This window comes from Caretta caretta, chromosome 8 (assembly GCF_965140235.1).
Source record: "Caretta caretta isolate rCarCar2 chromosome 8, rCarCar1.hap1, whole genome shotgun sequence".
In the NCBI taxonomy this organism is placed as follows: Eukaryota; Metazoa; Chordata; order Testudines; family Cheloniidae; genus Caretta; species Caretta caretta.
The window spans coordinates 18,537,839-18,559,232 of NC_134213.1; the positions used below are offsets into that span (position 1 = coordinate 18,537,839).

A 21,394-nucleotide genomic window follows, 5' to 3' on the forward strand; every position below is an offset into this window, starting at 1 on the left:
TATGGATTGAACATGCTTAATAAAGAAGACATCTTTGAGATTTAAACTTAACAACAAAAAATCCAAACTAACATTAGCCATCCTGAAACAGATCATTTGCCTAAAGAGACAAAATGAGAGTTAGTGATAAATCATGTAGACAAGTGTAATTTTGATACTAGAACATCGTATTCAAGTGCAAATACAATACAAAATTTGCAAGACAGCAAAAATCTCAAAATTTGTGCATGTTTGCTTAGTCCCTCGGTCACTTTAGTGTTCATTGTACTTGAGATGTTGAAAGAGCAAGAATTCCTTTGGTACATAATCTGTGTGGTGGGGGTGGGGGAGAGTTTCCATTTTTCTGATAGGACACAGCTCTCTCCCATTTGGATCTTCTTTTCTCCACAAAAAAAGATTTTTGGAATGAGAGAAATCATTTTGTCATGCATTTTTGTTGGACTGCTGTTATTTGAGCCTGCTGGTGCTCCAGGTCCCAAAAAAATCAAGTGGCTAACTCCTTGCCAGCTGGGAGGGTCTTGTTCACTAGAATATGAAATTACTTTCTGTAGTTTTAACAAAGTTGTATAACCCATGAAGTTTAGGTAAAGGCAAAAATTCTCCTCTTCCATATTGTTTATTAACATGTATTTTACAGTAGTACTAATAGGCCCTACCATGTTAAGCACTTTTATCACACACAAGCTGACATGATCTGGATTCTCTTGGGTTCTTGGAATTTAGATCACAAGACAGATTAAGAAAATGTTGCCCAAATTAACACTGTAAAAATGTGTTTAAGAAGCAAACATTTAATCAGTTTTTCTATAAATGCACTAGCAATAAAACCTAAAAATCAAAAGCATAAAGAAGTGACACATTCCTCAGCTCCTCCTGAAGAGAGAGACACAAGCTATAGTGGAAAGAAAAGGAGTACTTGTGGCTCCTTAGAGACTCACGAAAGCTTATGCTCAAATAAATTGGTTAGTCTCTAAGGTGCCACAAGTACTCCTTTTCTTTTTGCGAATATAGACTAACACGGCTGTTACTCTGAAAGCTATAGTGGGTTATAGGTAAAAGATCTTGTAAAATTTGACATCAAGATACAACCTTAAGCACAGGGCTAGTAGTGCACCCCACCCCCCACTATACTTACAAAATAAAATCTCTGTATTGGGTGTGTAAACGGGCATGTCTGGACAAAACCATCTGGGCCTTCCTATCTCCTCTGACATCTCAATAAATGAGCAATGCATCATGTCCTGATGATTGACATCTCTAGCTCTATTGGACTGGGTAGGGACAGTGCCTGTTCCTGTAAAGGGCCCTCTGACTAAGAATGACCTGCTTCTAGTCTATCTCATGCAGATGTAGAATTTAGTGGTATGTGAATGTCAGATCTCAACTGCCAAAATGAAGCATGAGGTGGCCTCTCAGGATATGTCTACACAGCAAAGAAAAACCCATTGTTGGTCCATGCCTGCTGACTTGGGCTGCAGGGCTATTTCATTGCTGTGTAGACATCTGGGCCCAGGCTGGAGACCAGGCTCTTGGACTATTCCAACCCCAGGCTTCCAGAGCCCGGGTTCCAGCCCAAGCACAGATTTCTACACAGCAATGAAATAGCCCTGCAGCCCAAGCCTGAATCAGCAGGCATGGGCCAGCTGTGGATTTTTCTTTGCTGTGTAGATATACCCTGAGATGCCAAGTATCCAGATCATGACAGGCTTTATCGATTAGTACCCTGAATTGCACTCAATCCAACTGAGAGCTTATGCATGCTTAGGTATAATGGTGTCTTATATTCCATGTGTGAAGCTGGTAAGAAAGCAGGCCCGCCAGATTGTGCACTAGCTGAAATTTGAGTGGACTTCAAGGGTGGTGGTGGTGGTAAAGTAGTCTAAACTGGAGGGATGCAGCTAGGATAACTAGTGGATTGGAACAATTGTGACCTCTTACCCATGTACAGATGAAACGCAGCCAGCCATTGCTGCAGTCTTGAGACTCAGAAACTCAGTTTGGAAAGGTAATCCAGGAAAAAAAAGGGTGGAGCTCAAACTCTGCCTGACATTAACACATCTGTCTCATAATTCATAGATTCTAAGGCCAAACAAGATTATCTAGTCTGACCTGTATAGCACAGACCACAGAACCTCCCCAAAATAATTCCCAGATCACATCTTGTAGAGAAGCATCCAGTCTCGATTTTAAAAATGGTCAGTGATGAAAAAATCCACCATGACCCTTGGTTAAATTGTACCAATATTTAATTATTCTCACAGTTGAAAGTTTTACACCTTATTTCTAATCTGAATTTGTCTAGCTCAATTTCCAGCCATTGGATTGTGTTATACCTTTGTCAACTAGATTGAAAACTTAATATTTGTTCCCCATGTGTATTTATAGACTCTAGTGAAGTTACTCCTTATCTTTCTCTTTAAGCTATACAACCACACAGTCATGTTAGGGTTTGCTCTTGTCTGTGATACATAATGGGTATTGTCTAGTGCTGAGAAAGTATGAGGCTGCATCAATGAGTAGAATAGCTCCTATTTCCGAATACTTGGGGTAATTCACAAGGTAGGACCAATGGCTAAATTCACTGAGGGCAGCATTTAGCCCTAGTGAGAAATTCTCTCAACTCTCCATTTTGTAGTGTTCACATAGGAACCAATCACCCTGTTAAGATACAATGCTAGTCAAATTCAAGAGAAATTAATAGAATATCTCAATGACCATATCAGCATACCTTTATAAAACAGTCCATTCACTGCTACTTAACTAGAAGAAATGTCTCCTTTGAATTTCAGGGGGCTGAAGATAATGGTTTTTGGATCTAAGTAAGGCAAACCAACTTCACTTTTTATTTATTCACAGTTGAAAACAAACTGACATTGACAACTGTTATGCTTTATAAGTGCTTTACAAAATGGGCATGAAACATTTTCATTGAGGGAGAAATCATATCTAGCTTAAAACAAGATGCCTAAATATACCTTCATCTCTGTAATGCACATTCAGAAAGAAGGGATTATTGTTTTGGTTCTGAAAGGCAACTCTGGCCTGTTGGCAAACCTCACCTACTTTTTCAGACCTCAGTGCATGTTTTAAGTTGTCTCAAAAAATATTTCTGAAAATATTTCAACTTCAGCAGTCAAATTCTGCATTGTCACTCTGTGCAACTATATTGAATTCCACAGAAGTCATTGCAGCACTTAAACCAGAAAATTCAAAAAGATACATAATCTGCACTGTATATAGTTTGTAAATACTACTATTTTAGCTTTCTGACGTTTAGACAGATGCTGAAATTTAGCTCACCGGTTTGTCCTGGCTTGTTAAGAAGAACCACTTTTTGTGAGTTTTGTGTCAGTTCTCCTTATTTCTGCTCTCTGAATTCTGCGTGTCTCAAACACCTTTAAAAAAACAACAACTCCATTTTGGCTACTGAAGTGCAAAACATCATAAATATTTCAGAGAAGACACTTCACCAAAATCTTAGAGTAGGGATTTGAACTATAAATGCATTGCCCTGATATGCATATATATACGCACATGCACACACACACAATATTGTGGGTGAGGTGATACCTTTTACAGAACCAACTTTCTGTTGGTGAAAGACAAGCTTTGCAGTTCACATAGCTCTTCTTCAAGTCTGCAATATCCTGAGACCAACAGGGCTACAATAATACTGCAAATATGAATATTGTTACAGATTAGGAAAAACATTTAATGAGCACAGGAAATGGTAAGAATTTCATCAGTGTAACACTTTGCATTTCTTCAGTATCCACTTAAGCACACTAGTAAGTAACAAAACTATACTGACAAGACCCTTCCTCTGGTTAAAACTTCCCTAGCTTTCTAATCTCCAACCACTTTATTAATCACAGCCTATATTGTCTCTTTCTCTTCGTGCTCCCAAGGAATAGGGTCATTGTCTTGAGCATCGGGGGCTGCTTCTCGGTCATGCCAGAATTGCTCTACGTCTGGAAAGACGGGCATCTCCTTTTCCAGGCTTTCTAAGGCCTGAGGGGCAGCTGGGAGTTCTTTCTCTTGCTCAGCAATCTCTGGCTCTGGAGAAGGGACCGAATCGGGGAGAATCTCAGAGTTAGCAGCTGGGATTTCCTGGTTGTCTGTGGCAGGGAGAGGCTTTTTCAGGGTCAGCCTTTTCCACAAGCCCTTAAAGCCCTCTCTGAATTCCTCAGACATCACCAGGAAGATGAGTGGGTTGGCCGAAGAGATGGTGAACATAAGGGCTTGGGTCAGAGCTAGGAAGCCTTCGGGGGGAGCAGGGCCTGCTGGCTTTAGGTGCCAAACCCACAGCCAGGATATCCATTCCGGCAGCCACATCACGGCCAAGGTGACAGTGACGCTCAGCAGCATGATTGTAAGGCGCCTGGATCTGATCTGGTTCCTCAGGTTCTGGGTCTTGGTCCCCCTGCGCTGGCACCTGCCATAAGCGCGCCAGAAATAAAGGAAGGCGCAGAGCAGGGGCGCGCAGAACACGAGCAGGGGGTAGAGCTTGACAAAGGCAGCCATGAACTCCCGGGCGGGGGCTGGCACGGCCACGACGCACGCGGGCGAGCCCGCCGCGAGCTCCCGAAGGGTGCTGAAGAGCCAGAGCGGCAGGGAGCTCACCAGGGCCACCAGCCACGTGGCCAGCAGCACCGCACAGATCGTGCCGGGCTCAATACTCACTTGCTTGGCCGGGTTGCTAGCGTACATGAAGCAAGCCTTGGCCACCACGGCGGTCGTCAGGCTCTTGGCGGCCATGCACGTGTGGAGGAACCCGTCGGAGGTTTTGCAGACGAACCAGCCCAGGGTCCAGGCGCTGCGGGAGTAAGCGGCTGCCCGCAGGGGCGCCGCGAAGAGCAGGAGAAGCAGATCCGCCAGGCTGAGGTTGAGGATCAGGGAGTGGATCAGGGAGGGTTTCCCTCGCCTGGCGCTGTAGAGCAGGATGCCGATGACACACGCGTTCCCCGCCAAGCCCGCCGGGCAGATGACGCCCAGCAAAGCGGGGATCACCGCCTTCCACTCCCGCGAGTCGTGGGGCTGACAGCCCCCCGCGAAATGCACCTGCGGAGCCAGGGAGCTGTTCATGGTGCTGCAGCCGGGTGCCGGGACCGTCTCCCGTGGGAGTCACGCCCAGCCACGCTGGGGACCAGCCGGGCGCCAAGCGGGCTCGCTCCCCTGCTGCCTGCCCCGCCGTCTCTCACCCGATCGCCCCCGCCTGGCGTGACCTGGCAGGCGCGCGAGCGCAGCGCGTGTGGGAAGCCGAAGCTGGCCCGCCTGGCCCAGCGCGCTATATACCGGCCGCGGCTGCGACTGACACGCCCCGGCGGGAGCGCATTGGCCGCGCCTCAGTAGCACGCCTGGAGCCCCGCCGGGCAGCCCCGCGGCGCCCCTGAAGCGCCGCCTCCCTGCCCCCCGGGAAGGCGGGAACGGGGCTGCCATGGAGCCCCTCGGCGGGAGGGCCGCTGGCTGTGCCCCCTGGCTAGCAGAGCGGGCGGGGAGGGAGCCCGCCGCTCAGCCTGGCAGCCCGTCCCCAGTCCCCTCACAAACGTGGCTCCGGAGGGCGTTTGAGCGCAAGCCCCGGCTGGCGGAGCTCCCACAGGCCGGCCGCGGGGCTGGGCCAAGGCAAAGCTCACTCCAGCCGCGGAGGGACGGGCTAGAAATTAGCGGAGCGTGGTCGCCTTGCAGCGGCCCCTCGCCCGCAGGCCGGCTAACCCCCCCGCCCCTCCCGCAGGCTGAGAGTTAACGGACGAATAGCAATTCGTTAATAAAAGCCGCGCGAGGCACATGTCGCGCATCAGGAAACTGGATTCTCAGTGGTGCCGCCGGGAGGCGACGTCCCGCTCGTTGAAGTGCTCCAGGGTGGGGGCAGCCGGGGCAAGTTTTAGCCGAGCTGGGCCCGTCTGCGCGCTACGGGTGCGCAGGGCCGAGCGGGAGAGAGGGGAGAGAGAGGTGCTGACAAAGGAGTAGGTTGCTCCGCGAGTGTACCAAGCGCGCCGTGTTTACACTGCTCCGTCCCAGCTCCGTCCTCCCAGTAATCTCCAGCCGTGAAATATGGAGCGAACTGACTTGAATTTGGCATCAGCTGTACAGCTCCAAGAAGGACGCTTTCTAAGGTACATTGCTATGAAACATGACAAGAAAGCGGCTATACTTCCACAGGGAAGTGTCTCACTGCTTTAGCAAACCAATCCCGTATCATTTCCATGTATTGGTCTAAGTCAATAAATACTAACTAGACATTATTACCTGTCATACAATCTAGACACCTAAAGCACATTCACCAATCCCCAAAACAAGGATGCTATTGGCACTCCCCTGCTTGTCCTTGTTAGATGCTGATTGATTAGTCCATTATAATTTACAACTCCTTTTACGTTTTAGACAGGGTGGGTAAATTATGGCCTGGGGCCGCATCCGGCCTTCCACATGCTTTAATCCAGCCCTCGGGCTCCAGCTGGGGAGTGGGGTCCAGGGCTTGCCCCGCTCCGCACTCCCAGAAGCAGTGGCATGACCCTCCCCTGCCTCCTATGCATAGGGGCAGCCAAGGGGCTCCGCATGCTGCCCCCGCAGCTCCCGTTGGCCGGGAACCGTGACCCATGGGAGCTACAGGGGTGGCGCCTGCGAACAGGGCAGCTCGCAGAGCACCCTGGCCATGCCTCTGTGTAGAAGCTGGAGGGGGGACATGCCGCTGCTTCTGGGAGCTGCTTGAGGTAAGCACTGCCCAGAGCCTGCTCCCCTCCTGCACCCCAACCCCCTGCCCCAGCCGCCATCCCCCTCCTTCCCTCCGAACCTCTCAGTCCCAGAGGACTGCACCCCCAACCCCTTATGCTCAGCCCCAGGCAGAGCCCTCACCCCCCCACACCCAACCCCCAATTTCGTGAGCATTCATGGCCCACCATACAATTTCCAAACCCAGATGTGGCCCTCGGGCCAAAAAGTTTGCCCACCCCTGTTTTAGATTATTGATCAGATTAGTCCCTCTCACAAGTAACTGAGCAGCTGTTTGGGCCCCAGCATGCTCCTATTGAGTTCAGTGGCACAGACTGCAGCCCAATATGATTATAAAATAATGTTTACATCAGATACAGCTGAGGTAATATAGTTTCAGTACAATGGCCCTATCCTCCTTAATTATTTCCTTTACTCCTTACTAGTCCAACAGACCTGCTGGATCTCTCACAGGCTTCCTGTTACTGCTATACTTAGATAATATCTTATTTATTTGCGTGTGCTTCGCTCTTTGCTCTTCAGATTCCACCTCCCCGCGCCATTTCCATCTTACCTTTTAAACGTCATAGTTTATGCTTATTTCCATTGGCTTCACTAGGAATTTCGTTTACTGAAGGACTGGGTGGTAACCTCTTGTTCATGTGACTCTATTAAGGTTGCTTAAATAGCCTCCAGGCTGAGTGTAAGGATCTTAATGTCCTTACTTTTGAATGTAGGGTCCTGATGACTGGCATCATCCTCACTCTTCCAAGATTCCTCTTTAAAAATCAGCCTTTCAAAAGATTAGTGTCAAGGTGCTAGTTTGGTTGCTATTATTTAGTGCCTCAACCATTGCTACCTCTTGAATCAGCTTCTGGGTAACTTAACTCTAAATTGATATTAGCCTCTTCACTGTGTGCTCTAGTTAGAGACAGTCATTTAAGGTACTGAGAAATGGCTCCCCTAACCTATGGCATTGATCGAGCAGTTGAAGCCATCCATTTTATTAGCACATTGACAGTGCACCTGATTTTATGTAACACATTAGGCTTGCTACCCAGTTACTTTTCCAGGGCTGTGGACATGGGCACTGTAAAAAATGTAAAGTAATAAACATACACGCACTGTCATCAGTGGGCAGAGACAACTGCCTCCACTCTTCAACTGCCATTGTAGTTCTCCTGACTGCAGCACCAGTAAACAGGAGAAAATCTGCCTGCAAAGGTATGCCCCTCATTATTCCCCTAGGTTGCCTAACCTGAGCTCTGATGGGCCATGAGTAGGAGTAAATTTCATAGTCATGATGCTTTTACATGTTTTAGAAAGTCCCCATGAGTTGTTCAGCGCTAAACACTGACAGCATCCCAGCTGTACCAACAGGGCATCAGTAAGAGGCAAATTGCAACACAGCCATGTATTAGACTATTTAAGGTTTTATGTATTGTATCTAGCAAACTGAACTGCATTCTCAGCTCTAATGATATTCCTGCTTGGGTAAGATACTTGCCTACATCAGAAGCTGGTTGTAAATCTTAATTAATGCCTGTAAATCACATCAGAATCCTCAAATGAAAGGCTTACATGCAAACATTAAAAAATCTTATTTTTCTTAATTGCATCATTACTGTATCTTTACTGGCTTTTGAATTGTTGCAGATCTTAATTTTATTTCTTCTAAATTGTTTTCAGCTGTCTCAAGCCCTAGCTAACTTTCCCACAGAGCCAAGTAACTGGCAAATTTTCTGCCAGTGGTGAGTGTAAGTTTGCATTTGCTTTACTTGTGCTACATTTTTTCTATCCATTGGGAGTGCTTTATCAAAGGCACGAAGTCTGATAGAACATTGTCTAACAGTGAGATGTACGTGGTACATATGAAATAATAAAGATACATAGCTCTTATAGAGCACTTTTCACGAGCAGATCTCAGAGCACTTTACGAAGGGCCCTACTCTGATGAGTTTACAATTGATACTAGACTTTATAGAGAAAGGGATGACAATAAACAGTGGTGAAGGGCACATGGGAGGATGAAGATCACAACAATGAAAAATCATGAAATATGCTTGAAGTTAGTCTCCTATCAGATCCCAGATTTAAAAAAAAAGCTTACACTGTCTAACGCTGTGATCTAGCAGAAGTCTCTTAAGTTTTTTATGCTTCAGTTTTCCCAACTTAAAAGAGGGATAATACATACATACCAGATTTTTTTGAAAGACAAGGTAGAGGAGGCGATATCTTTTTTGGGATCAACTTCTGTTGGTGAGAGAGAGAGGCTTGTCCAATAAAGGATATTACCTCACGCACCTTGTCTCTCTGATATCTTGGGACAGACACAGCTACAACAAAAATGCAGATTTTTTTGAAGCACTTTGAAATCCTTCGATGAAAGGCACTTGTGTTATAAATACAAAGTATTATTGCTCTTATAACAAACTTTTTTTTATTCTGGTCTATCAGTTTGTCACTTAGCTGTTTCTGAATTTTAAAGGGTGGGTTTCACAAAACAAAACAAAGAGCTCAGGGAAATAAATATTCCAAATGGCAGAAACCCCCGTTGCTGGTTTTTGTTGTTGTTGTGGTTGCAGTTTTGGAGTCGTTTCAATTTGGCTCTGAATTAAACTTCATTATTAAATAGGAAAATAAAGGTACAGAAAATAAAACTTTGATCTATGCTGTCCCCATTAAATGAATAGGTTTGGAAGTTGTTGCCTTAATGCTGCTGAGGTATGTTCATAGTCACCCCTCAGCCTTTCCTGGTAACACCAAGAGATGGATTCTTTTTGTTTGTGATCCAGACAAAAGCTAAAGTGAATTGTCTGTTTATTATTCAGTTTCTGCTCTCCAGCTGAAATTACAGATGAGCCACTTCTTTAGGTGACAATGGAAATTATTCTTATTGCAATGAATTATTATTTGTAAAATAAAGTTCTTGCTACAAAGCCTAGGCAGCAATAGCTGCTACTCATTCCTGGATGTCCTTGCTAGAGTTGATGATTGATCTCCTGTGATGAAGGCAATACGAACTTTGAAGGCAGTGTGGTCTGGCAGATAGAGCACAGGTCCCTGGGTTGTGGTCTCAGCTCTGCTACTGATGTACTGCGTGATCTTAGGCAAGCCAATTAGGGCTAGATCCACAAAGGGACTTGGGTGCTGCAGTGCTTAGCATTGCAATACCTAACTCTTAGGCACCTTGCCAGGCAATGGAATTCACAGCCCTTAGTTAGGTGCCCAAACTCCCCCTGCATTCTATGAGAGAGTTAGGTGACTAAGCAAAGGACTCACAGAAGCCAGCAAGCTGAGTGGGGGAGCCACTCCTGGAGTTAGGACTGACACAATTATCCCAGCAAAAAACTTTTAAATGTCAGCCAGACCTGAGACTCCCAAGAATCAAATAGCTAGCAGATGGTAAGGCTTCTAATTGATATACATTATTTTAGATGCAAAAAGTTGATCCACAAATCCATCCAGCATCCGAAAGAAACAGAAAAGATTTTATAGAATGACAAGTGTCATCTTCAGAGCCGAGTAAATGATTCTCAATCATTTGTTCAACAATTTTGTCCTTTTTTCCTCTGTGCAATTTGTTGATGAGCAGTGTGCAAATTCCTTCAACAAACAGTTTTTTCCCTGTATATTGTTTCCATTAAGTATTGTCAATGTCATAACTGAGAACACAATTCGTAATTCACAGTGTAATTGATGCTACCAATTTATGCAATTTATATAATTAAAAACTAACTTTACTAACCACAGCCCCGATCCTGCAACTGGATCAGCATGGGTAGAACTTTGGGGTCCTATTGATTAATGATTGAGACAAAGGAGTTTGCATGAGAGGATGGGTCCACACACACAGAGCTTCTTGCAGGATTAGTTGCAAAGACAGCATGTCTCTTCCATTATTGTTTGTAATTCACAATTTATATTGTTTTGGTTAGTTAGAAACATCAGCCAATTAGGAAGCAGAAAAATATCACATGGACTTAATGAGTAATCTACACAAATCGCAGATTTTATAGCTGAATCTACAATTTTAAGCTTGGTTTTGAGGAAATGAAAGCTAAAATTTCCAAGTATCAGAGCTGGAAAAGCTCAAGAGTTTAAACGTTTACAGAAAGTGATCACAAAAGGGTAACAAATACAATTGAAATGAAACCCACTTTTAAGTTCAAATACATATTCACAGAATTTTTTACCCTGGTTCATTCACTCTGACTTATCTCGAGCCTGATCCCAAGTCATTGAATCAATAGAAAAATTTCTACTGATTTCAATAGGCTTTGAATTGGACCCCTGGTCCTTGACTATGCCAGAGGAAAGATACAATTTCATCATGTCCTACGCAGATGACCTGGATCACCAGCTCCCCTTCCACTTCCCACAGCTTCAGAGCTTATAAGATGAACAACCAAATAATTACAAAACACTCTCACGCAAGGGTATCTGTTAATTCAAAGCTTGCATGAGCCATCTGTCAGGTTTTAACATCTACATTACCATGAATCTATTTCAAAACATCTGAGGAGCTGAGGAAGAAGCAGCATTGTGAACATAAAATGGTCTCTGTGTAAAGAGAACATTTGAAATCTCGATGCTTTTCCTTGTGCAGGATGACTGACAAAAATACCAGCTTTGCAGGCTGTGTCTAGTAATGTTAGCATCTCAAAACAAAAGAATAACTTTGCATCAGATATAGAGAGCTGTGCTTTTTGGAGGCATAATTTCCAGTGGAGTTATATATTAAGCTAGGTTGGGGGCGGGCACTTACACCATTATATAAATATATTTTTACAAGACCTACATTTTAGACTTGAACTCTCCACTCATTTTCAACTTTGACACTGATGATTGTCCACCAGTCTAAGCCTTAGTGGTTCTCTCTTTTCATATCAAGGATGGTCTTGTGGTTAAAGCATTGGACTGGGACTCAGGTGATCTTGTTTCAGCTCCCAGGTCCCCCACAGATTCACTATGTGACTGCAGGCAAATCACTTCATCTGTTTATGCCTCAGTTTCACAGCTGTAAAATGGGGATAATATTTCCTCACCTTGCAAGGGTGCTGTGAGGATATATTCATGAATGCTTGTGAGAAGTTCACATACTATGACATAGGGGCCATAGAAGTAGATAGACAGACCTGTGTTATGCAGTAGTTGATCATAATGATCCCACTGGCCCTGAAATCTATGAAACCATCCAGTATTCTGTTGCAGAATCTGTTTGCAGTTTGCACTGTGGATCCTTTTCCAGTTTTTATAAAAGCCTTATATTCATGTTGCCAATTTTCAGTCTCTCTCCCCCCCCCCCCTTAGCTCTGATATTTGTGGATTACTTGACCATTTACTGTTCCCTTCTCTATCTTCCTTCTTCCTTTTTTACTATTCAGCTGTGAGCAACCTTTTTCTATTGCTATTATGTAACTTTAATTGCAGGCCATAGTAATTGAGCCAAGTTCCCCAGGTTATAAAGTAGAGCTGGGTGACATTTGTTGCATGTAACTTTTTTCCAGTAAAGAATGGACACTGAAATATTTCACACATTTGCTTTGATGTCAACAAATAGTTTTGGGCAGAAAAAGACAAATAAATAAATCAAAAAATATCAACACATTTTGTTTCAATATTTTCAAAATGAAATGTTTTGAAAAGTCACCTTGAATTGAAAGATCATTTCAGATTTTCCTTACATTTTATTTAAAAGACAATAAGAAACATTTAAAATGGTCAGACTTGAAACAAAACAAAAATTTCCCGACTTCTTAATTAGCTAAAACTTTTAAAAATATTGTTTTTGGTTTGACCCAAAATGTGTTTCCCCCTGGAATTGCCAGAGAACTGAACTAGCCGCTGTTTGCCAGCTCCATATAAAAGGTTGAGAATTCTAAGAGAACCATAACTTTGTGTTTACAAACCTCAGGTGATCCATTGAGTTGAAATCATCCAAACTGAGTGCTCTTCTGTTATTAAATGTTTCCACTAGATGGTGCAGCATCTTCGTGGATCAAAGGATAAAAAGGAGACTGAAAAGTAGCAACGAGAGGAGCTTCCATTCTCCATTCCATTCCATAATCTCATCATCAGTGGCAGTTTCTGTGGAGAAGGTAGGGGCAATGAGACCAAAGTCTGCTCTCTTTGGCAGAGGTGCTTTGTTACTCATGGTCCAAGGTGCAGTACAAAAATATGTATAAATGAGTCAATCAGAAAAGAGAAGCTCTGAGACCAATACACAGAATTGCTTGTAATATCACATGCCTGAAATCCTGACAGAATTTATTACATTAGGAGAATAATAGGATCATTTGGAAAAGCTGGACACAAGAATATTACTATGCTCTTGCTCCTTATGGATTATTGAAGGAAGCCAGACAAAAAAGGAAAAGAGGGGGAATGGAATTCCAGTTTAAACCCACACTCATCCTAACCCAAAGAACAGGGACGGAACTCAATTACAGCAGGCCTCCGCTTTTGTCTGCTACCTGGTGAGCTGCTCTGCTGTTTTAGCTCAATTTGTACCGGTTGTTTGGCTTCAGATGCTAACCTTAGTAGCTAGATCCACAAAGGTATTTAGACCTTTTAGGTATTTAGGCCTAGATCCACAAAGGTATTTAGGCTCCAAATTTCCTCTGAATTCAGTGGATGTTAGGAGCCTAAATACTTTTGTGGATATGGGCCTGTATGTCTGAGCGCCTGATAAGGGGTACAAATCAAGCATCCAGCATCTAGTCAAGAGAAAGAAATGAGGCAAATTGTCTTCACAAACAGGAAGACTCCAGTTGGAAAACAGCAGGAGTTATGGAGCTAATGGTTTTTGGGGCTTTTGGTCCCTCAGGAGAAAGCAACACAGTCCAGTATAAATCAGTAGATACAAATGAAGGGTTCTAATGGAATCTAAGGGTAGGCTGACACTGCAATGTAAGCCTAGGGTTAATAGAACTTGAGTTAGCAGAACCTCGCTTTGTTAATCTACGGCTTGAGCATCTACACTCATTTGTTACCCCATGTTAGGAATTGTTGAACCCTGGGTCCCAACCTGAGGTTCCAGCATTTTCACTGCATTATGCAGGCCTCAGTCCAACCACCCATATCCCAGACTTCCTTGTGCCTTCCTAAAATATGGCTGCTCTAGCGCTTTGTTCATGGTGCAGTGTGAGAAAACATGAGTGTCAAGAAGACAAAGAAAGTTGGCCCTTGAGATTGTGGAATACTTTTGGTGGACTCATAGGGCATGTCTACACTGCAGTTAAGCACCCATGACTGGCCTGTGTCAGCTGACTTGGGCTTTCAGGGCTTCAGCTATGGGGATGTTTAATTTTGGCTTATACCTTTGGGCTCAGGCTGGAGCCTGAGCTCTAGTACCCCGTGGGGGGTGGGATATCCCAGAACCTGCTCTCCAGCCCAAGCCTGAATGTCTGTACTGCAGTTAAACAGCCCCATAGCCTGAGCCCTGCCAGCCGAAGTCAGCTGACACAGGCCAGTCACAAGTGTTTCATGGCAGTGTAGACATACCCTTTCTGGTCTGGAGAGCACTGAGCTGCTGCTTACGATAAGTATGGGGCCATTTCTGCCACAGCTGTCAGCAGAGGGCAGCATGTTCACCCAGCGTGTTCTTTCATTCTCACTTAAAAGTCGCAAATAATTTTTTCTCTCAGCTGAAAAACTTCCATGAGACAAACAAATGTTTCAAGGCATAATTGAAACCTGAGGGCCAGATCCTTCCATGGTCACCTGAGTTCAGCTCTTTTGTGCCATTCTTTTCAAATGCCAAAAGGACTGGAAAGTGGCCTAACTGACATCCTGGGATTCTCCCAGCATAGAGGAAACCTTGGGTGAAATAGGGCCAGTGGGGCCAGCTCATACCTCATGATGTCTCACAGCTCCTGCTGTAGGGGACATGATGGTGTCAGGGAAAGAACACTGGGCATTCAGGTGATCCGTGGCTGCTAGAGCAACCCCATGGCATCTGGGTATAACTTAGAGCAGCCTTGTGGTATAACCCTTGGCCCCACTGCCCCAAATTGAGCACAGTTTGGCAGCCATATTGAAGATAAAACACGGGACTGTATTTGGATACGGTAATGGTACAAAATATACTCAGCACATCCCTAATATAATTAAGTTATTATTATGTAGTCTTACATTCTTTCACAGGTATCTGCCATAGCTGTCACCAGCCTTGCTACATGCTAGCCAACTCTTGTCTTATAGCACAGGGAAGGTGAAATGGAAAAGGTTAATTTATAATCTGCAAATCCCAACATAAAATATTTTCTGTAAATCACCCACTCAGTACCTATTACAATGATGCACTTACTTATCATTCTTCAGTGGTTTGAACATAAAGGGCTATATCCTCAGTGGGTATAAATCAGTGCAGTTCCGTTGCCACACAAATTAACCCCATCTGAAATTGATTATGGTTTACAACCCTTTCCTGAGGTTCTGGTCCGATTAATGTATCTGTTAAATTAATAATTGTAAAGACTATCAAGTAAGCAGAGAAGTTATTCAGTATAAATGGGGACTGCATGGAAACAGATTTTCCAAGCTAATTTTGGTTAAAACATCAATACCCCTTTCCTGATTTCCCTCTTCAGGCTCTTAACTCTGTGTTTTAATTGCATTTATGTTAACCAGGCATGCCCTGTTCAGTGTAATCTATAGTGTAGCTACATGAAACAAGTGGCCTTGTAATCATTTTGTCCAGCTGTGCACTTGGAGATAACTAGGCTGGTATTTTGCATGCTTTTGCAGTGGCTGCTACCAGTTATTTTAGAATGTATAGAATTTACCACAATGCTCGGTGATCAAAGTATCCCACTTCATTGATGTTATGTTTTATCCTCCACAAAGAAAGAGGAGATGGAAGGAAGTAGAAGTGAAATGTCTGTAATCGAATTTCGGTGCTTAAAAAGAAACTGTAAAGTAGTTTAAGCCTCTGGTTTGACCTACAATAATGGTTCTAATTAAGTGAGGGGGGGAGCTCTGCAGATTTTAAATGTTTCTTTCTCACTCGCTTTTTTAAAACACAGCGCTTGGTTAGCCACATTGTAAATACCAATAGTGCAATTGTCACTAATTGGCCACATTGCTGGGAGCTCCAACAGAGAGGTTGTCACGGAGTCACCAGGCGGGCAATGCTCTGGAACTACTCCATATGAAGCCAGTCAGGACTCTGGGGGAGTATGCCTCCTCTCTCTGAGCATACGGTCGCCAGGGCAAGAAGCTTACACAGCTTCGACTTTCCTGGATCTGACCATGGAGCATTCAGCATCCCCTTTCCACACCATGTGCTTCCCACAGCGAGTCTGTCTGGGCGGGGTTCCTGGGGAAGCCAGAGGGCCCTGCACCCAATTGTGCAGTAAGACATGACTCTCAGCCAGCCAGTAAAATAGGCTTATTTAGACAGAAACACAGCTTAGAACAGAATAGCACAAAAATCAGTGACTTTCAGCCAAGTCCATCTTGGGGAGTCCTGGTCCAGAAGCTCTGGACTCCTCATCTTCCAGTCCCTCCAAGCAGACTTCCAGCTTCCAGTGACCCGACCTCAGACACCCCCATTGCTCCTTCTCCTCCTCTTTGTCTCTCTTCCTGGGCAATGAGTCTCCTGGTTGTCACTTGGTTGCATCCCCCTCCTGGGTTTCAGGTTATGAAGGGCACCGGCCATAGCATAAGTTCAGGCAGCTGGAGCAGCCTCACCTGCCCCAGAGGTCTTAGCCAAAGTCACACACCCCTATTCCCACCACCCAGGTATTGGTGCAGCACACAGAGAAACTGAGGCACACACAGTATTCATGCAAAACAGTAAAACTCACTTAGGCTCAACAGTAAGACTCACAACATAACAAGGGAAAATCCCCACTTCATCACAGAGATCAAGGGCTGAATGAGCCTGGGGTAAAATCTTGGCCCTTTGAAGTCACCCATTGACTTCAATGGAGTGGCCATGATTTCACCCCTGGAGAATAAGCTACCCAGTCACATATAAGGTGGCCTAAGCAGGCACAGTGGTGGGGCTTGATCCTGCAAGGAACTGAGTCCTACCAAAGGGGCTTTTGGCAGTTCTAGGTGGGCTCAGCACCTTGCAGGTTCAGGGCTTCCATCCCCAGGGCTGTCGGCCCACCATCTTTCAGAGGCACCACATTCACACTCACAGAGTTTGAACCACAATTATTAAGAAGTGAAAAGAAGAGCCTGCAGCAGCCACCCTTCCTGACTGACTCTTCTGTATGGCTGAACTGTTTAATATTGTGCACAAAAAAGTTCTCAGGGTATGAGAGGGGAGCTACTAGATTAGACACAGTGTGGCCCAATGGAGATGGCACTGGCCTCACACTGAGGAGATTTGGGGACTAGTCCTAGCTGTGCCAATGACTTGCTACATGACTGAGTAAGTCACTTTCCCTCTCTGTGCCTTTAGCATCTCAGGGCAGGGACTGTCTCATACTTTCGGTCCCTTATCTCGGTAGCGCTACCTCAATAAAATGTTTATTAATAGTAATAGATATATAACTCTACAACGGACTTATTGATGTGATTTAAATTGTTGCTATTGGATAGTATGGGAAGGATAATATATTTGTGTAACTTCAGGGGAGACAAATCACAAAATATAGTGGTGGTTTCCTCCCCCCTTTCAAACTGGGAATATTTTACTGTATTTTGGTTCTGGTTAACCATATCACCAGCAGAGGGAGCCTATTCTCAGAGCTCAGCTCCTGCATAACCATTGGAGTAAAAAGAAAAGGAGTACTTGTGGCACCTTAGAGACTAACCAATTTATTTGAGCATGAGCTTTCGTGAGCTACAGCTCACTTCATCGGATGCATACCGTGGAAACTGCAGCAGATATTATATACACACAGAGATCATGAAACAATACCTCCTCCCACCCCACTGTCCTGCTGGTAATAGCTTATCTAAAGTGATCATCATTGTGAAGAGAGTTGTCACTTTGGATGGGCTGTTACCAGCAGGAGAGTGAGTTTGTGTGTAGGGGGGTGGAGGGTGAGAAAACCTGGATTTGTGCTGGAAATGGCCCAACTTGATGATCACTTTAGATAAGCTATTACCAGCAGGACAGTGGGGTGGGAGGAGGTATTGTTTCATGATCTCTGTGTGTATATAATATCTGCTGCAGTTTCCACGGTATGCATCCGATGAAGTGAGCTGTAGCTCACGAAAGCTTATGCTCAAATAAATTGGTTAGTCTCTAAGGTGCCACAAGTCCTCCTTTTCTTTTTGCGAATACAGACTAACATGGCTGTTACTCTGAAACATGGGAGTAAAGGAACACAATTAGGCACAACACAGGGAAGAAAGAAATACTGTTTATGTGGAAGATTGATTAGATGGCAGGCAAGATTGGTAGTGGGCTGGAGAGACTTTCACCTCTAGGTTACGAGTTTGAAGTCAGTGATAACTGAAAATTGTTACCATCTGATACCTACTGGGTGGCCTCAGTTTGGTGGATCTCCTTCCAGTTCTTAGTGGAAAGTTCTCCATACCACACAAACTACCATCACTGATGACCTCTTTTCTGGTACGCTCATCAAGAGACCAAAGACCAGATGTGGAAACTGACCTCCTCATTCCTTGAGATGATTCCTTCAGGTTAGGTTTGAAATACTTTGGTGGTGGGAGTGCTTGGGAGGAGTCACATGTGGATTGGCTGCAGAGAGGGGAATCAAGGCTCACTCATAGGCCAGCATTGAGTGCAGCGATGGAGGTGGTCACAGACTCTGTGACTACATGTGTCCGGTGGCCCCAATACCTAGTACAAGTGGAGCAAAGGGGCTATTGCTGCTATTCCTGCTATTCCAGCACATGGGCTGGAGAAATAGCCACAGAATAACAATGCTACTGTCCTGCAGCTTGGCCTCAGCTTGGATCTAATCTTCCTGCCCTTCACCTGCTTAAAACCAGATTGCTCTGCCTCAGGGTGTGGGGGTGGGGAGAGTCAATTTCACCCTATCTGGATAACAATACGCATGTTCATTCTTCATGAACGGTCTGCTCAGCGGGGGGCTGCACATTTGGTTTTATTACCATATTGATTGACACCAAAAACCTTTCCTAAATGTGACCCTGCAGTGTAGCCTGTCTGTCTGCAGTGCTCACATGCTACAGTGCTCTCTAATAATAGAACATGAAGTAAAAGACTTTACTGAAACCCCCTTTAACTGAGGAATAAAGTGACTAGGAGCTGAGGCTTTGGATTAAAGGCTCAAAGTATTGTGATCATTCGTGTGAAATGCAGCGTCAGGCCATGCTTTAGCTGCAATTACTCAATAGTGTGGGTGATTTATAAGCCTGATTCTGATCACATTTACACTGGTTTTTGTACCTGGGTAACTTCATTGACTTCATGGGAGTTACTCCAGATTTATAGCAGGGTCAGTGAGGTGAGAATCTATCACTATATCTATATTTACACATAGTTAGTTTCTAATGATTAACTGCTCACTGTCTGAAAAGTTTATTAAATCCCCAAACTTACGTTTATTCCTTCCTTAATTCCCTCTTAATCATGTTGCTTGAAACCTGTTGTGGTTCACTTACAAAAAACCAAAAACCTCAAATCCAATCAAACTCTCAATTTCAGTCTTTATTCTTTCTCCCATCAAATACTCCAAATTCCTGAATCAATCTCTCCCTCTCTCTCTTTCTCTCTCCCCCCATCAAGTCTTGACGTGCATTAGGAGAAATCTTAATTTAGTGCACACAGTATAGTCTCTTGGCTGATTTTCAGAATGCTGCCCTTACTTAATATGCGTACTGGATATATTTTACCTGCAGTATATCAATCATAATCTAGTTGATTTACATGCTCTTAGCATTCTCCATGCCTTAGTTAATTTATCATCATCATCATCATCACCCCTTTTTGTGTCATAGGCATTTTTTCATTGCCATCTCTTTAAAACTCTTAATTAATAATCTTCCATTTGGCTTATGCTAAAAGAAATTTCTTCCTCAGTTCCTGCATGTCTCCAATGATCCAATTGTGATCTGATTATTATTGGACAAACAGAAAGGTTACATATGGAAGTACACTGGTTTATGGGCAAATCAATTAATTTGTTAAAAGCCATCGGAAAGTTACATTGCTGGTAGGGAGTTTAGGCAGCTTCAAGTACCTCTAAAATGATGTGCTACTAGAGAAACAGCACAGTTCAGTTCAGTGTTCAGTACCCACTGATGAAACCGGGTGGCTTGTATGTTGGGAACCAGAGTGGTATTCCTCTGTTTAAAGTACTAACATGGTACTAACTTCTGGTCTCCAGTATCTGTTCTGATGGACACTAGCTGTCTTTTATAGCAATCTCTGAAAAGGTAAGGGGATACCTTTAGTGCTCTGACCAGCAGATCCTAATATCTGAGGAGGTGTGTAAGTGCCTGTTAACTGGCTGCCTTTGACTGAACCGTTGCTTCACCCCCCAGAATCTAACTCATTGGTCTAATTTCAGAGGTAAGTGATAGTAAATCCAAAGGAATAAGAATGTGACCCACAGTAGAAGAGAATGGATGTTTGTCTTCCTCTAGTGGCTGGTTCACATAAATGGAAGTCAGCTACTACTGCCAACTAGTGGATTTAGGAGTTATTTACAATGGGGAATTGCCTTAGTTATAGCCATCAACGTAGCTGCACCAGTGCTGAAGAGCAAAGCCACTACAGTATTTGCAGCAGTGGAGCTAAGCATACCCCCAGCACCTTGACACTGCTGGACTCACACCCACTTACTAATGTCTAATTTACATCCATGCTTTACTCATCACCTGGGAATTTGTCACACTAAGCCAAAGCTTGATCCCTGTTCTTCGTGCTTAGTGCTTCTCAGCAATACAAAACTGGTTTAAGTGGCTGATTGGAGATTGTCTTGGTGTAGGAAATCCACATAGAGCCCTCATAGCAAAATCTGCTCTTCCCCTCTCCTGCCCTTTGCATAAGGACATGTTGGGGACTGGGTATGCCTGGAGTTCTGGTGCACATTCTAGTGATTCCTGGCTTCTAGAATAGTCCCCTTTCTGAGCCCAATTTACAGAAATTACGATTGTGCACAGGCAAAGCTGGAATTAGCCCAGGTATATAGATGAATAAATGCCAGATTTTCAAAGGTATCTAGGTGCCTAAAGATGCAGATAGGTGGCTAATGGGATTTAGAAAAGCACCTACACATCCATTAATTTCAATGGGTGTTAGGTGACTTTGTTTAGTTGCTTTTGAAAATCCCACTAAGCATCTATCTGCATCGTTAGGTGCCCCAATAACCCCAGTGCCTTCTGTTACAAGAGCTGAGGCGTATTGGGGGAAATTTACATTGTTACTACCTATGATGAACAGTGGGCTACAGTCTCTGGGACTGGCAATACTACACCTTCACAAGTACAAACCAAGAGTAAAACAACAGCTTTCTCTCTTCTTTAGATCTGGTCTCTCTTAGTGCTGAGAGATCAAAATGAAGTAACAAAGAATTTACCTCCTTTTCTGGATGCAATAATCAAAGCTTTTGGCAAAATGCCTGCTCTTCATGACGCCACTAGGTAGCCCTGGTCTGCCACTAAATGAATTCCTTTTGCTTAGCTTAGCACATCCTGCAGGAAGTCATGCATTTTTTTATGCTGCTGTTTTTAAAATATGGTTAACTTGTTCATTAAATGAAAAATATTATTATTAATTTTAAGGTAT

The 21,394-nt window shown here is 44.1% G+C and overlaps 1 protein-coding gene across 1 annotated transcript; it reads right to left on the bottom strand.

Annotated features, from left to right (window-relative positions):
• Positions 1 to 2,820: 2,820 nt before the first annotated feature.
• On the bottom strand, positions 2,821 to 5,428 carry GPR151 (G protein-coupled receptor 151). The gene has a single exon (XM_048859969.2). The coding sequence runs from the start codon at positions 5,083 to 5,085 to the stop codon at positions 3,877 to 3,879; it is 1,209 nt and encodes a 402-aa protein (XP_048715926.1). The 5' UTR covers positions 5,086 to 5,428; the 3' UTR covers positions 2,821 to 3,876.
• Between the last annotated feature and the right edge of the window lie 15,966 nt (positions 5,429 to 21,394).

Bases quoted from the DNA above. Each gene is read 5' to 3' on its own strand.
- GPR151 (XM_048859969.2), bottom strand. From the start codon at position 5,085: ATGAACAGCTCCCTGGCTCCGCAGGTGCATTTCGCGGGGGGCTGTCAG.